We start from the raw sequence: 18580 nt of genomic DNA, 5'->3' as shown, positions 1-18580 counted from the left end.
GAATAACACAATAATAGTAGGGAATTTTAACACCCAACTTAGATCAACAAACAGATCATCTAGACAGAAAATCAATAAGGAAATATTAAATGACATATTACAACAGATCAACTTAATAGATATATATAGAACATTCCATCCAAAAGCTGAAGAATACACATTCTTTTCAGGTGCGCAAGGAAAATTCTCCAGGACAGAGTTCATGCTAAGCCACAAAACAAGCCTCGGTAAACTTAAGAAACATTGAAATCATATCAAGCATCTTTTCCGACCACAACACTACGAGACTAGAAATCAACTATAAGAAAAAAAAACTGCAGAAAGCACAAACGCGTGGAGGCTAAACAATATTCTACTAAATATCCAATGGATCACTGAAGAAATCAAAGAGAAGATTAAAAAAAAATACCTGGAAACAAATGAAAATGAAAACACAACCATCCAAAATCTATGGGATGCAACAAAAGCAGTTCTAAGAAGGAAGTTCATAATTATACAAGCTTACCTAGGGAAACAAGAAAAATCTCAAGTAACAACCTAACCTTATACTTAAAGGAACTAGAAAAAGACGAACAAACAAAACCCCAAATAGTAGAAGGAAAGGAACCATAAAGATCAGAGTAGAAATATATGTAATAGAGACAGAAAAAAAAATAGAAAAGATCAATGAAACTAAGAGCTGGCTCTTTGAAAATATACACCAAATTGATAAAAACTTTAGCCAGACTCATCAAGAAAAAAAGAGAGAATCCAAATCAATAAAATCAGAAATAAAAGAGAAGTTACAACTGACATCACAGAAATACAAGGATCATAAGAGACTACTAAGAGAAACTATATGTCAATAAAATCAACAATCTAGAAGAAATGGACAAACTCCTAGAAATGTACAATGTCCCAAGACTGAACCAGGAAGAAATAGAAAATGTGAATGGATCAATAATCAGTAATGAAATTGAAACTGTGATTTTAAAACTCCCAGCAAACAAAAGTCCAGGACCAGATGGTTTTACAGGTGAATTGGACCAAACATTTAGAGAAAAGTTAACACCCATTCTTCTCAAACTATTTAAAAAAATTGCAGAGTAAGGAATGCTTCCAAACTCATTCTACAAGGCCAGCATCCTCATGATATCAAAACCAGTAAAAAGAAAGGAAGGAAGGAAGGACGGAAGGAAGGAAGGAAGGAAGAAAGAAAGAGAGAAAGAAAGAGAGAAAAAAAGAAAGAAAAAAAGAGAGAAAAGAAAGAAAGAAAGAAAGAAAGAAAAAGAAAGAAAGAAAGAAAGAAAGAAAGAAAGAAAGAAAAAGAAAAGAAAGAAAGAAAGGAAGGAAGGAAGAAAAACAAAACTACAGGCCAATATCACTCATGAACACAGATGCAAAAATCCCAGACAAAATATTAGCAAACAAAATCCAACAATACATTAAAAGGATGATACACCATGATCAAGGGGGATTTATCCCAGGGATGCAAGGATGGTTCATTATCCATAATTCAATCAATGTGATATGCTACGTGAACAAGTTGAAGAATAAAAATCATATAATCATATCAATAGGTGCAGAAAAAGATTCTGGGTACAAAATTCAACTTTCATTTCTGACAAAAACTCTCCAGAAAGTGGGCATAGGGGGAACACACCTCAACAAAATAAAGGCCACATGTGATAAGCCCACAGCTAACATCATACTCAATGGTGAAAATCTGAAAGCATTTCCTTTAAGAAAAGGAAGAAGACAAAGATGTTCACTGTCACCACTTTTGTTCAACACAGTAACAGCATTCCTAGCCATAGCAATCAGACAAGAAAACGAAATAAAAGGAATCCAAGTTGGAAAGGAAGAAGTAAAACTGTCACTTTTTTGCAGATGAAATGATACTATACATAGAAAATTCTCATCAATGAATTCAGTAAAGTTGCAGGATACAAAATTAATATACAGAAATCTGTTGCATTTCTATACACTAGCAACAAACTATCATAAAGAGAAATTAAGGAAACAATCCCATTTACCATTCCATCAAAAAGAAGAAAATACCTGGGAAGAAACCTACCTAAGGAGGCAAAAGACCTGTACTCAGAAAACTATGGCACTAATAAAAGAAATAGATGATGACACAACAGATGGAAAGATATACTATGTTCTTGGATTGGAAGAATTAATATTGTTAAAATGATCCTATTACCTAAGGCAATGTACAGATTCAATGCAATCCCTATCAAAATACCAATGGCATTTTTCACAGAACTAGAACAAATAATTCTAGAATTTGTATGGAAACACAAAAGACCACTGATAGCCAATACAATCTTGAGAAGGAAGGACAGAACTGGAGGTATCACACTCCCTAATTTCACACTATATTACAAAGCTACAGTAATCAAAATAGTTTGGTACTGGCAGCAAAACAGACATGTAGATCATTGGAACAGAATAGAGAGCTCAGAAATAAACCCACACACTTATGGTCAATTAATCTACAAAAAAGGAGGCAAGAATATACAGTGGAGAAAAGACAGTCTTGTCAGTAAGTGGTGCTGGGAAAACTGTACATCTGTATCTAAAAGAATGAGATAGAACATTTTATTACACCATATACAAAAATAAACTCAAAATGAATTAAAACCAGAAATCATAAAACTCCTAGAAGAGAATGTAGACAGAACACTCTTTGACATAAATTGTAGCAATAGCTTTTTGGATCTGTCTCCTAAGGCAAAGGAAACAAAAGCAAAAATAAACAAATGGGACCCAAGTAAACTTAAAAGGTTTTGCAGAGCAAAGAAAACCAATGAGAAAACAAAAAGACAACCTACTTAATGGGAGAAAATATTTGCAAGTAATATGACCGAAAAGAGGTTAATATACAAAATATATAGCACATCCAACTCAAAATCAAAAAACCAAACAACTGATTAAAAAAATGTGCAGAAGACTTGAATGGACATTTTTTCAAAGAAGATATACATAAGCTAACAGACACATGGAAAGATGCTAAACGTCACTAATCATCAGAGAAATGCAAATCAAAACTACAACAAGCTATCATCTCACATCTGTGAGAATGGCTATCATCAAAAAGACCACAAAGGGGCTTCCCTGGTGGCGCAGTGGTTGAGAGTCTGCCTGCTAATGCAGGGGACATGGGTTCGAGCCCTGGTCTGGGAGGATCCCACATGCCACGGAGCAACTGGGCCCATGAGCCACAACTACTGAGCCTGCGCGTCTGGAGCCTGTGCTCCATAATAAGAGAGGCCGCGATAGTGAGAGGCCCACGCACTGCGATGAAGAGTGGGCCCCACTTGCCACAATTAGAGAAGGCCCTCGCACAGAAACTAAGACCCAACATGGCAAAAATAAATTAATTATTTAATAAACTCCTACCCTCAACATCTTAAAAAAAAAAAAAAAAGACCACAAATAACAAATGTTAGTGAGGATGTGAAGTAAAGGGAACCCTCATACACTGTTGGTGGGAATGTAAATTGGTGCAAACACTGTGGAATACAGTACGAGGTTCGTCAAAAAACTAAAAATAGAACTACCACATGATCTAGTGATTTCACTCCTGAGTATATACTGAAGAAATGAAAATACTACTTCGAAAAGATACACATACCCCAATGCTTGTAGCAGCATTATTTACAATAGCCAAGATATGGAAGCAAAGTTGTGTTCATCAACAGATGAATGGATAGAGGATGTGGTATATTTACACACAATAGAATATTACTCATCTATTAAAAAGAAAGAAATTTTGCCATTTGCAACAATATGGATGGACTTGGAAGGTATTATGCTTAATGAAATAAGTCAGGAAAAGACAAATACTGCATGTTATCACTCACTTGTATAATATAAAAAGTGAAACGAACTAGTGAATATAACAAAAGTAGAGTCACATATGTAGAGAACAAACTAGTGGTTACCAGTGGAGATAGCAAGGGGGCGAGGGACAAGAGAGGGATAGGCAATTAAGAGGTATCAACTACTATGTTTAAAATATATAAGCTACATGGGTATATTGTGCAGCACAGGGAATATTGCCAATATTTTATAATAACAATAAATGTAGCATAATCCTTATAAAAATTATTAATCACTATGTTGTATACCTGAAACATATAATTTTATAAATCAACTATACCTCAATTAAAAAACACATGACAGAACTGAAAAAAAAAGAATTGTTGATTTTGAATTGTTTAGGGAAATCACCTAGAACACTAAACAGAATATAAAATATACATAAAAGTCCAGTTAAGAAACATGGAACAATTTAGACACAGAAAATTTAGAATGGGGGAGAGTCAGTATTTGAAGAGAAAAAGTCTAGAACTTTTCCAAAATTGAAGAAAGGTATGAGTCTTCACACTGAAAGAAAATATTGGGTCCAGCTCATGATTTTTAAAAAAATCTCTACCAGAATACATTATAACAAAATAACAACTCTAAGGACAAGGAATACATGTACAGGCTATGTTAGGCAGAATTCTAACAATGGCTATGTTAGGCAGAATTCTAAGATTCCCATTCCTTGGTTATTCAAACACTTTTCAAAGTACTGCTCTGAAAAGATTTTGCAAATGTAATTAAACCTCCAAATCTGTTGGCCTTAAAATACAGAGATTATTTTGGTGGGCCTGACCCAATCAGGTCAGCCCTTTACAAGTAGAGTTTTCTCCTGCTGGTAGAGGAAAGAAATTAAGAGAGAGTCAAAGCCTTAGGAATACTTATATTACTCTTGTTTCTTTAAAGGTGAAGGGAGGTACATGAGTAGCAATGCAGGTGGCCTCTGGGAGACGGAGGGGCTCCAAGCAGACAGGCAACAAGGAAAGAGATACCTCAGACCTACAGCTGCAAGAAATTGGATTTTTCTTACAACCCAAATGAGCTATGATCCCAGCCTGGCCTTCAGGCCTTCAGGTCAGACTTGTGACAACCCAGCCAAATCCACCTGGATTTCTGACTTACAGAACTTGCTCATAGTAAATGAATGTTGTTTAAGTCACTGAGTGTGTGGTAATTTGTTATGCAGCAATAAGAATGCAATGACTAGGTAAAACTCCTATTAATCATAAAGGAATAAATGAATCAACACACTAACAGAAGATTTATCATCATCAATAGTAAATGCCACATTACACTGACATATCTTCAAATAGCGAAGGCAAAATAACTCAGCATAGAAGTCTGTACTACATAAACTCATACTCAAGAGTGAAAATAAAGATAATTTTAGGTGGATAAGATAAATAGTTTACTACACATAGACTCAATGATGGAAATTCTAAGAGAGGTACTTCACCAAAAGGGAGATTGAACATTAAAAAAATGGAATTAAATTCAAAAAAGAATAGTGAGTAAATAAGTTACAAATATGTAGTGAAATCCTAGTATGTTTTGATTAAATATAATAATGATAATGATGACTTATTTGTATCAGGTTAAAATTCAGGAGTAACTGAAAGCCAAATGATAATGCTATGGAAGAGTGAAGAAAAGAGTATAAGGTTTAATGGTCTAAGATCCATAAATTGTTAGAAGAAAATTATAAGTACTTTTATATCTAAAATTGTAACTTCATCTACATTTAATTTTAATAATTTAATAAACCATAATATAATAATTAAAGAATTAAAGAATATAACTAGAACATATAATGACCAAATTGATAGAAGGAAAGAAAAAACAATGAAAGCACAATCAATATGATGGAATACATGAAAGTAGAAAGAGAAAATACTGAAAACGCATGATAAATAGAAAAAAAAAAAAACGGTAGAATTTAGTCCAAACATATCAGCACACATATAAATATATAAACATATTCAATTCAACTATTGAGAAACTCTTGAGGTTACATATTTTAAAATTCCATTGGCATGCTGTTTTCAGGAGACCAAATTAAATAAAAGGTTGAAAGTAAGGGGATGAAAAGTTACATTAGATAATGTAATAGAATAGAATGTTGGTATAGCAGTTATAAAACAGTAAGGACAGAATTTATGGTTAAGAAATATTAACGGGGACAATATGCTATTTATTAATGTTAAAAGAAAAGCACAGCTAAGTCAGTGTAATTAGTTCTCATCAACCCAAAATTATTATAGAAATTTATACATGAGTTCTGTCATGTACAATCTATCAAATGTCAAGCATTTGCTTGTTTGTTTACCCAAGCAGTACATAAATATAACCCAAGCTGGGTAACTTCCAGGCACTATACATCCTTTTTCTTTACTAATTATACATATCCTATCTTTTATTAGAGTCAGCCATTTTATTCCTTGTTTCCTCAGAGTAGACTTCCAATAAGTATTTATTAAATGAATAAAAGACTAATTTACTAGAAACTAAATTACTATATACTAGTAGCCTGGTTTTCAGTGGATTACTTTACCAAACTTAGCTGTTCGAACAGTATCTAGACATTGTGAATTATTCATTCTTAATTTTCAACATGTATCTTAAGATGCCTTCCAATTTACCTACCTGCTAGCATTTCTGTGAGTGCTGCCTTCTGATCTGGATATTAAAAAAAAAAAGGAAAATAGTGTCCAAAGTTAGTCTTAAGAGCGCTTGCCAACTGCATAAATAAAAGTCAGGCCATTTTATAAGCAGTATTATCTCTTTTATAAGGTAAGTTACCAAAAAAGAAAATCATGTCCAAGGTCACTGAACAAAGATGCAAATAAATAACATTCTTATTTACTTATATACCTCATCCACAAAGAGTGCATTTCAAACTTGTACTAAAGAAATTATCAAGAAGGCACAAATTTTCTTTTCCCTTATCACTTCTAAACACAGAATATAGGTTTGACCCTGAATTCCTGATTCTGACCTTTATACTCCAACTTTTAATTTTTTATTCATCGATAAAGAAATGCTACATTTTATAAGTTAAAACCCATATTGACTTCTAGACAATCTGACAGAATGAGCTGGTGGGACAATTCCCCTTTCCATTCCTCAAAGAGGAGTGCTGAAAAAAAATAAGACAAACAGTTAATACATAACTGAGGTTAACAACAAGAAAAGAATTCTCCTGGTGCTAGTAAAAAATGAAGAAACTGAGTTCAAAGGGTAAACAGGAGATAAAAGTGAATGATTGCAGGGGTGTCTAAACCAGTGATATGACTTTGGGACTAGAGATTTAATACCCATTCCTTAGAAGTTATGAGGCCTTTGCATGCAAGGAAACTAAGTGAGCTCCTTAACTGGAGCCATTTAACCTGGGAGCCATGAATGTCCATACCACCCATTACACAGGGATAGTAAAAATTCTGACCAGTGGCCTTTGGAATGCAGCAGGGAAAAGGGGATACGCAACAGGAATAGATGGGGGAAAATGCATCACTGCAGAGTCCCAAGCCTACAAAAAATGTACTTTCAGGGCCCTAGTCACACGCCTACAAATTCTTGAACACCATGCATAGCAGTTGTTCCAAATATTTTTGCTTTAAAAGAAGCAAAAATGAAACCACCCACATGTTTATGTCTTCAACACAGGGCATGCAGAATTCTCATGGGAAAAGCATAGACACTGAAAGGAAAAGACACTGAAGAGAAAAGAGGTTTGTACGATTACAAACCCCTAATAGATAATGTCAACAGCCAGAGCAAAACAATGAGTTCACACACCAAGAAATACAAATGATGAAAAAACTTGGAGAATATTTAGAATCTCCACAGAGATTTCTGCAAGAACAGAATCCATAAGTCTAGAACAGGACAGAGAAGGAAGAATTGGTGAAATGAGAGTGATCTCAGGAAATCAAACAGAATGTGAGATGGAGAGAGAGCTATGAAAGTGCAGTTACAAACCATAAAGACACACTTCCAATTCCGGTCAAGATGGAGTAACAGACTGGATTTACCCTCTTGCCTGAAACAAATGAATATCTGGACAAAATACATTAAATGCTGGTTTTCAGACACTGAATATTAGGCAGGATAGTGATATATGAGAGAAGAGAAGAAAGGTGAGACCTGTGACTGCCCCTTGTTACTGCCTGAGGAGAGTTGCCATCCTGTAGCACAGCAAGGGAAACCCAGGCAAAGCCAGAAGGCTCCCTGAATTGAGGTAATAGGGTCTGCGGATGCCAAGGCAGCTACACTTCTCAGGGCAGAACACCAGAGAAGAAAGGAGGTGCACAGAGAGCTCCTGATGTCTGTGGAGGGTCCTCTTTGAGTGTTCTGCAGAGTACCAATCACTGAACGCAAGTGAAGAAACTCCCTGAGCCAGAGAAAAATGATTAGAAACTAATAAAGGAAGCAATCTCTTGTGCTCATATAGGAACAGGAATAGTTTGTGTTCCCACCATCTGAGTTGAAAAATCTCATAATTCACAGTGAGTTTGGTAGAGTTACATGGAAGGGTACTGCCTCCGTAGTGCTAACCATTCTGATCCTACTTAACGAAGCTTAAAAGCAATGGTGTTAGAAAAACTGAATATTCTTATGCAGGAGAAGAAAAACACTCAATTCATACCCATACAAAACTTAGTTCAAATTAGATATAAGCCTAAATGCAAAACCTAAAACTATAAAACTTTTAAAAGAAAACATGAGAGAAAACCTTCATGAATTTTGGTTAGGCAAATATTTCCTAGCTACAACATCAAAATCATGATCTATAAAAGAAGATACTGATACACTGGATTTCATCAAAATTTTAAACTTTTGCTCTTTAAAAGAGTGAAAAGAAAAGCCTTAGAGTAGAAGAACATATTTGCAAATCACATATATAATAAAGCACTTGTATCCAGCATTTATAATGAACACTCAAAATACAATAATAAGAAAACAAACAATCCATTTTTTAAATGATCAAAAAGTTCTGACTGACTCAATAATAAAAAGACAACCCAATCAAAAAATGGGGTCTTTCAGCTGAAACCGCCATCTTCCAGTAATTTGTCAAAAAGACCAACACAAATGAAAAGAGAAGAGGCACCTGCTATACTTTTAGAAAACATGGGGTTGTTCCTTTGGTCACATACATGGGAATTTACAAAAAAGTGATATTGTAGACAGCAAGGGAACTGGCACTATTTAAAAAAGAAATGTCCCACAAATGTTACAAAAACTGGGAGTCTACAATGTTACCCAGCATGCTGTTGGCATTGTTGAAAACAAACGAATTAAGGGCAAGATTCTTGCCAAGAGAATTAATGTACTTATTGAGGATATTAAGCACTCTAAGAACCAAGATAGCTCCCTGAAATGAAGGAAATATGATCAGAAAAAGAAGGAAGCCAAAGGGAAAGGAACATGGGTTTGACTGAAGCACCAGCCTGCTCCATCCAGAGAAGCACACTTTGTGAGAACCAGTGAGTTGGAACCCATTCCCTATGAAATCATGCCATAATAGGTGTAAAAATAAATGAATAAAAGACCTCCGGATTGTAATTTTAATTAATTAATTTAAAATGGGTAAAATATTTGAATACACACTTCTCCAAAGAAGATGTACATCTGACAAATAACCACATGAAACTGTCAGCATCATTAGTCATTAGAGAAATGCAAATTAAAACCATAATGAGATGCCACTGCACACTATCGGAATTGCTAAAATTAAAAAAATATATGACCATATAAGTGTTGTTGAGAATGTGGAGGAACTAGAACTCTCACATACTAGTGGTTGGAATATAAGATAGAAGAACTGCTTTGCAAAACAGTTTAGCTCTTTCTTTAGAAGTGAAACATATACCTACCATATTACCCCGTTGTTCCAGTCCTGGGTATTAACTAAGAAAAAGAACGCATATGTTCACAGAGAAATTTGTATGTAAATGTTCATAATGGCTTTATTTATAACAGCCCAAAACTGGAACGCATCCAAATAACTATCAATAGATGGAATGGATGAACAAATTATGGTATAATCATACAACTGAATACTTATCAGCAATAAAAGGAAAAGAAAATGATCACACAAGAACACGGATGGATTGCAAAATAATCATGGTGAGTGAAATAAATCAGACAAAAAGAAGAGTACATACTGTATGATTCCATTTACATAAAATTCTAGGAAATGCAAACTAAGAAAGCAGATCAGCAGCAGTATGGGGACAGAGCAGGTGGAAGAGGCAGGAATGGGGCTTACGAAGGGGCTCGAGGAAATTTGGGGCATGACAGATACCTTCATAATCTTGATCATGATGATGGTTTCATCAGTGTTACTTTTCAGATTATCAAAACATACAAAATTATACACTTAAAATATATGTAATTTACTGTGTGTCAATTATACCACGATAGAACTATACATTAGAAAAAGAACAAGCTATTGATACACATAACATCACAGATGAATGTCAAATGCATTATGCCAAGGGAAAGAAGACAGACTCAAAAGATTACATACTACAGTATACGATTCCATTTCTACAAAGTTCTGGAATTGGCAAAACTATAAGCAAATAAGACATCTGTCAGTGCCAGGAGCTGAAGGTGGGGTGAGAGGGAATTCTGAGGTGATGAAATTGTTCTATGTTTTATTGAGGTTGTAGTAAGTGTACACATTTGTTAAACTCATAGAATTACATAAACCAAAGAGATTAATTTTACTACATGTAAATTGTATCTCAGCTTTTAAAAGCTTCATTCTTAGTGTCAAAAGAAAAGAAGCAAAAGGAGAAGTATAAAGATGAGGAAGAGAACAACCATCACATCTATCATGGAGGCTAGAATGGAAGACCCTAAAATATAGGGATTTCAGAAAAATAAAAGGGATAGAATGGGGAAGAGTCAATCATTAAAGAGATAATGACTGAGAACCTTCCAGAACTGAAGAAAGACATGATAATTGAAGATGATTGTGAATTCAGAGCTGGAAAAATAAAAACAAACTCATATCAGAACAAGTAATAATTCAGTAACATAATACCTTGGACAAAAGAAAACTTGAGAAGCTAACTTAGAAAAAAAGTGCAAGTATAAAGGTAAAAATGAATTAATTAATCTGACAGCAGACATCTCAACAACAGTAAATGCCAGAATTCAATGGCATCATAAAAGGGCTGACAGAAATAACTGTCCACCTAAAATTCTATACCCATATAGAATTTCAAGAGTGAAAGTGAAATAAAACCATTTCCAGGCATATAAGGCAAACAAGTGATTACACATAGACCATCACTGTAATAACTACCAAAGCAAGTACTTCTCCAAGAAGATTGAACCTAGAATGAAAAAAGCAGGATTCCAAAAAGAATGGCGATAATTATGGCATTGGTACACAAACCATGTGACAAAATTTCATAATATATACACACACATACTCAAAAATGAGTGTATGTATGTAAACACTGGTGAATATGAATAAGGTCTATAGTTTAATTGATAATATTGTACCAATACCAATTCTCTGGCTGTGAAAATGTGCTATGTTAATGTAAGATGTTATTATTGAGAAAACCTAAGTGATGAGTACAATGGAATTCTGTGCTATTTTTGCAACTTTTTGTATTTCTTAAATTATTTAAAATTTAAAGTTTAAATTTAAAGTTTAAAAAAAGGGAATCATAGGGCTTCCCTGGTGGCTCAGTGGTTGAGAGTCCGCCTTCCGATGAAGGGGACGCGGGTTCGTGCCCCGGTCCGGGAGGATCCCACATGCTGCGGAGCGGCTGGGCCCGTGAGCCATGACCCCTGGGCCTGCGTGTCTGGAGCCTGTGCTCCACAACGGGAGAGGCCACAGCAGTAGGAGGCCCGCGTACCGCCAAAAAAAAAAAAAAAAAAAGGGAATCATAAAGAATCTGGAAAATATATTAGGAAATCCTAATAAGTATTAACTAAACATAATAATGATAAGAACACAATAACACAAAACTTATTTGGAGGGAACTGAAAAGCCAAATGACAAACAGATTGAAAAAGATAGGTTAGTGTTAAAGGGCTAAGATCCTTGAGTTATTCAGAAGATTATATACAATGATTAAATTAAGACATTATACAACATTAGCTACAAATGCTAAAAGTTAACAAAAATCATTAAAACAATAAAAACAGAATATAAAAATGTACAAAATAGTAGAAGAGAAAAAGAAAAGAAGAAAAAGCACAATCAAGAAAATGGATTTTTTTTTTTTTTTTTTTTTTGCGGTACTCAGGCCTCTCACTGTTGTGGCCTCTCCCGTTGTGGAGCACAGGCTCCAGACGCGCACGCTCAATAGCCATGGCTCACGGGCCCAGCCGCTCCGCGGCATGTGGGATCCTCCCGGAACGGGGCACGAACCCGCGTCCCCTGCCTCGGCAGGCGGACTCTCAACCACTGCGCCACCAGGGAAGCCCAAGAAAATGGATTTTGAGAGAAGGAAAAAATGCAAAAAAAAAAAAGAGAGGATAGTAAGTAGGAAGAAAATAAGATGGTAAATTTCAATGTGAATATATATCATCATATATTAAGCATATAAATGTAACAAACTCCACTACTGCATTTCATATAAAGGCTGTTTATAATGTACCAACTAAAATCAAAGAATGGTTGAAAATAAGGGATGAAAAATATGTAATAGGTAAGTCTAAATTTCAAAGAGCAAGTTGACATATAGCAATGTAAGAGTGAGAATAGAATTTAAGATACAATTATTAATGATAAAAAGAAAATACACCAAGAATATATAACTATGTTGAACATTATCCATTTAGCCACTGCCTCAGAGTATATAAAGCAGAAGTCTCAACAATCAAAGAGAAAGCCGTGACATATTGGTAAACCTTATTTGCCTCTCATAGAAAATGAATTATCAAGTAGAGAAAAAATTTAAAAACCCAGTAAGTATAAAGATGACTTGAAACAGCACAATTAAAAAGTTTGTTCTAAAAACAAAGAAAAAAACATACTGTATCACATTAATTGAAGCATGCATATCAAGCATATATTTTTACAAAAAACTGACTTCCTTTCTGGTTCCAACATTTAAGAGTCTAAATCAGAGACAAAGCTTTCCCAATAAGGTAATAAAATTGGAAAATAACTTTTACAGCAACAAAAATAAATCATATAACTGAAAACTAAAGACCATGGTTTTTCATGATTTAAATAAGAAATCGTGCTGGAAGTTTCTAATTTTTTAAACTGAATATCAGCTGTATCTTAAAAACTGGAGAATGTAGATGAAATGATATATAAGGGAGAAAGTTTTCACTTTAAAAGCATATTAGGAAAATAAGAAAAATTGAAAATTAATAAACAAAGCATTAGACTCCACAAAGGTAGAATTAACAAACACATAGCAAAGGTGAAGAGAGTAGCAAAGAGGAACAGACCGTAAGTTAGGGATTATAAACACAAGGAAATATATGGATCTCAACAGAACGACAAATTATATTTTTAAATTACTAATAAAATAGAAAAACCTCTGAGAAGACTGCTCATAAAAAAGGAAAAACAAACTTAGAATTACATGGGTAAACATATGTATAAAGTATAAATATTTAAAATTATATATAATTCTAGATATGGCACAGGGATGTAGCCATGTGTAGTAAAAATATGTGATACACACCAGCTTTCAGTGCAGAGGTTGTTCTCCACAGAGAGGGAGATGGGGATTGCAGCTGTATATACAGCGGTTTATTTCATAAGAGAAACAAAATATTCATGTTTATTTCCAGTGGTGGGCAAATGGTTGTTTGTCACCTTGTTCTGTCTTTGCTTTTGAACTATATTTTTAAATAAAAATATTTTACATACTAAATTATAAATTTGCTTTCTGAAGACTTTTCCCAGAGAATATTTTTAAAATTATTTCTTACATGAGGCAGCAATGCAAATTGAAACATTTCATTTGTGATATGGCTCATAAATCTGCATTACAAATAAATACTTCTGGTACTTCTCCTGTAGGTGACACAGATCACTGGGCATTTGAAAGCAATAGATATGGATACATTTTAGTTCTTCCTCTCTCAATTACCAAGGCGATGACATTGGCAAGTCATTAAAACCACATTCCAAAATTTTTGCATCTTTAAAATAAGGATATTCAAAACTATCTCAAATAATTAAATGAGATACTGATGTAGCATACAAAATTCCTGTAAAATGTAAAGTATTATGGCTGCTCATAATATTTCCTTATATGTGACTAGATTTAAATGGTACTAAAGTTTAACTTCAGAACACAAATTCAATTTACTCGCTACTTTGGGGTTCCTCTTTCTTGCTGAACCACTTTTTCAAAGGCTTCCATGAAACAGCTACTATGGTTGCTACGACGAGAACAGGTAAAGCAATGTAGGTACCCAAAAGCCACTGCTTCTCCCCAGCCTTCTCAAAACCTCCTTCCTTGATTAAACCTAAAAATAAAAATACATTAAAAAATCAGAGTAAAAAAATTAAGCTGCCTACTTTTACTTTCAAGTTACAGCAAACTAATTACAATGTTCTTAATTTTTATTGTTATTCAAGGAACATGGAAAAATAATAATAGAATCATAATACTTGAGACTATCTCTATAAACTCTCATTCTAAAAGAACAGAAACTAAGTTCCAGAAAGTTCCAATGTATTCTACATTATACAGTAGCTACAGCAAAATCCCACTATAAGTGGGACCCCAAAACTTCAGTGATATATAATCTGCTTGTAAGGTTATCCAACAAACTTGCATTGTTACAAGGTGCATTATCACAGAATTCCACTATATCTGTGCATATCCTGTTTTTCTTTATTAGATTGTTGGCTCTTTGACATTTAGGGATCTGTTTTTACATGCGGCGTCACTGCAGTGCTACTAAAACGTCACTGCCATAAAAAATAGGAGACTTGATTCCTAATCCTAATTCTGCAGCTAGTTAGCACCGGGTATTCTTTAAATTCCATGAGGAGTGGGACTTTGTTTTGCTTACTGTACATGCCTAGTGCCGTATGATGAGCACCTGGTATATATTAGGAATTCAATAAATATTTGCTAAATCAATGAATGAATGACAAAAACTAAAGTCATGGTGAACAAACAGAATATTGTTTTAGCCCCTTCTGTCATCTCTTTAGCAGCAATTAATAGATTTTTATCATTTAAACTATAAACGCCAGACTAAAAACTTATCTTCTATTTCCTTTATTTCTTCTATAACAGACACATTAACAGTGCTGGACACAGGGTGTGTTGTTTGTATAGAGCTGAGACCACAGGATCAGGCGTAAAAGGGGGAAAAGGTTGAAAGACAGTTTAAAGGAGAAAGTCAGACATAAGTAAATAAAAATTTTAAGAGATACCCTCAGCTTCAATCATATTCAAAATTAATATTAGGACAAAAAGCAGGATTAAGAAGCATATTTGGCGTCTAGTTCTTGAGGCAGCCTATTTACCTTTTAATTACAAATACTGGTTTCTTTCAAAGTGTCAAAAATCGAACTTTGTCTTTGCGAAGGTAAGCAATTTGAGAATTTTATTAACTGGATACAAGAAGAGAGAGATACTTGCCTTGTCCCCCAGGCAATCTGGAAGGTATTCTGGAGAGCGCTCGGCAATCTGGAGGTCTGTAGCCACTAGAACAGTTGCACGTCATCTCAGAAGTGCACACCTAGAATCATTTTTTTAATTCAAATGATCATTTAAAAATATTTTCTCATAGAAAGTAAAATTATCAGATGGATCATCAAGCTTACTTTTTTATTTTCATCTAGTGTAATTTTATTTGATTTATTTAGAAAGAGAATTCTACAAATTGAATGCTTGGTTTTTTAGCCTAAAGTGCACACACGCACACACACACACGCTAAAAAGCCGCTGTAAAGTGAGGCTCACAATATTTGCACCTGGAAAATTTAACACCTTCAAATGTTCACCAGAAAATTTAGTGTGCAATTTCAGAAACACCTACATAAATTCTAATGAAAATGAGACCATTCCAGTGGTGTGTTAGAGCCAGCCAGTATCAGCTCCCAGGGCTGAGTGTGTAACATCTCTTCCCATCTCCAAGTTCAGTGACATCATGGGGTAGTTTGAAGTATTTGTACTTACAAATGAGGACTTTACCCTTCCTCACACTAGTTGGTAAACATTTACTAGCATAATACTGCCCTTGACCAGCATCAGGTTTGTTTGTTAGCTTTTGTTTGTTTGATTTTTAAGCAAAGGTTTTTTTGTATTCCAGGAGGGCATCAGATAATTAATTTCTGTAATTAATTAATTAATAATAGCAAACAACTTTATGGTGCTATGTGTGAGTCTCTATTCTGAGCACTTTATATAGATTCACTCCTCAAATCCTCACAATAGCCCTATAAAGTTGGGACTATTATTATTCCTACTTTACAGATGAATAAACGGAGGCATAGATGTTTAACTTGCCAAAGGTCACATGGCTAGTAAGTGATGGAGACAGGATTTAAACTGAAGCTATCTGGTTTCAGAGTCTCTGCCCTTGACCACTATGCTATGCTACTTCTCAAAATAATATAAAACATCTCTCAATTTCTAAGATCTCAATTTAAGAACATGAATCTAATTTCATGGCTTAAATGTACAGGAAAAAAGTATTCTGTTTGGGTTATCCATTGCCTTAGCTCTATCACATCACCTTCATGTTGTTGTGTGTGTATATGTATGTCTACTGTGAAATACCTCACAGAAATATTTCGTCCTTCTCAGGAGACACCATGTTGTCACTTTGTCATAATACTGTGTTGTTACTTTTGGATCACTTGGTTAAGGTGCTGTCTTCCAAGTTTTTTCCACTGTAAGTTACCATGCCTCCATTTGTAATTAATAAGCAATCTGTGAGGAGATACTTGTGAGATTATGAAAGTATCTGGCTCCTCGTAAAACTTTCACCCACTAGTTTTAGCATCCATTGATAATTACTTAACTCCATTATTCCTTCTATATTGTTTATACTATAAAAAAGTTTTCCCATATCTCCATTTATCTATTCAGTTACTGTTATTGGTAAACATATTACTGATATAGTCAAAGGAGCTTTGACAAGTGTGCCAAGACCACTCAATGGGGAAAGGAGAATCACTTCAGCAAATGGTGCTCGGAAAACTAGATACCCAATGCAAAAGAATGAAGTTGGACCCTTATCTCACACCATATATGAAGATTAACTCAAAATGGATTAAATACCTAAATATAAGACCTAAGACTATAAAACTCCAAGAAGAAAACATAGGGGGAAAGCTTCGTAACATTGGACTTCACAATGATATCTTGGATATGACACTAAAAGCACAAGCAACAAAAGTAAAAATAGACAAATGGCTATACAACGAACTTAAAAATGTTTGTGCATCAAAGGAAACAATCAACAGAGTGAAAAGGCAACCTATAGAACAGAAAACTTGCAAACCATATATCTGATAAAGGGTTAATATCCAGAATATACAACGAAATCCTACAAGTCAACAAAAAAAAATCAAACAACCTAACTTTAAAATGGGCAAAGGACTTGAGAAGATATTTCTCCAAAGATGGTATACAAATGGCCACCAAGAATATGAACAGATGCTCAACACCATTAACCATAAGAGAAACGCAAATGAAAATCACAGCAATAGAAACGACAGACAACTTTGCCTAAATATGCTATAAATGCCAGAATACATTATTATTGTGTTTACTTTAAAAAGTCAATTGTCTTCTTAAAAGTTTAAATGAAATACACTATTTTATATTTATCCACATCTTTTTCATTTCCAGCACTCGTCATTGCTTTGTGTAGATCCACATTTCCATATGACATTATTTTCCTTCCATCTGAACACAGTTTAATATTTCCTTTAGTGCGTATCTTCTAGCAACAAATTCTCTCAGATGTATATATCTGAAAAAATTCTTTTATATCCTTAATTTTTGAAATATTTTCATTGGATATAGAACACTAAATGACAGGTTTTTTCTCACACTTAAATGACATCATTTAGATCTCTTTGTCTTACATATTTTCTGATAAGAAGCCTGGAGTCATTCTTATCGTTGTTCCTCCAGATGCAATGTATCTTTCTCCTCCGACTACATTTAAAATATTCCCTTTATTAGGGAAAGCAAGTACAGCAAAACGTTAATCACTGGTAAATCTAAGTGAAGGGTATGTGGATGTTCATTGGAATAGTCTTCAGTGTTTCTGTAGCTTTGAAATTGTTAGGGGAAAAAATGGGGACAAAAGAACATATTTTGCTTTCATGTTTGTTTCGGATTGAATAGGATTGCCTGAACACCAATAATATATCTTTTTATAACTAAAGCAACCACCTCTTTTATTAATTGGAAGCTACCTGTTTCAATCAACCTTGGTTGAGCAGAAATCACAGTATAGATATGGATTTTAGGCCTCAAATCTCTGTTCTTGGTCCTTTGTATATTTTATATTGTCATTTGTTCTTGTGTTCAGTGTTGTTTGTGGGCATTTGAGACTACCTTCATGAATACATTGGTGTAGACTTAATCACTCAATGTCCCTTTTCAATGTAATAGTTTAACCAACACACACATAGCTATTTCAGTAAACCTCTTTATCTGACAAATATGGTTAAGTGGTTATGGTCTTAAGATAATAGTAATGAACACATCTACTATTTTTTTCTTCCCAGAATCTACACTATTCAGCT

General features: G+C 34.2%; 1 protein-coding gene across 1 annotated transcript in view; it reads right to left on the bottom strand.

Moving 5' to 3' along the window:
* The window catches only part of ADAM32 (ADAM metallopeptidase domain 32), a 167006-nt gene that overhangs the window by 13410 nt on the left and 135016 nt on the right, over positions 1–18580 (bottom strand). Inside the window, exons 18-20 of the mRNA XM_060291569.1 lie at positions 15453–15552; positions 14163–14322; positions 6499–6531 (exon numbers count right to left, since the gene is read on the bottom strand). Of these exons, the coding sequence (XP_060147552.1) occupies positions 6499–6531; positions 14163–14322; positions 15453–15552 (293 nt within the window). The remainder of the gene's footprint in view (positions 1–6498; positions 6532–14162; positions 14323–15452; positions 15553–18580) is intronic.

This window comes from Globicephala melas, chromosome 21, assembly GCF_963455315.2.
Source record: "Globicephala melas chromosome 21, mGloMel1.2, whole genome shotgun sequence".
In the NCBI taxonomy this organism is placed as follows: domain Eukaryota; kingdom Metazoa; phylum Chordata; class Mammalia; order Artiodactyla; family Delphinidae; genus Globicephala; species Globicephala melas.
Note: the sequence above shows the minus strand (reverse complement) of the source record. Positions and strands in the feature narration are given on the sequence as shown.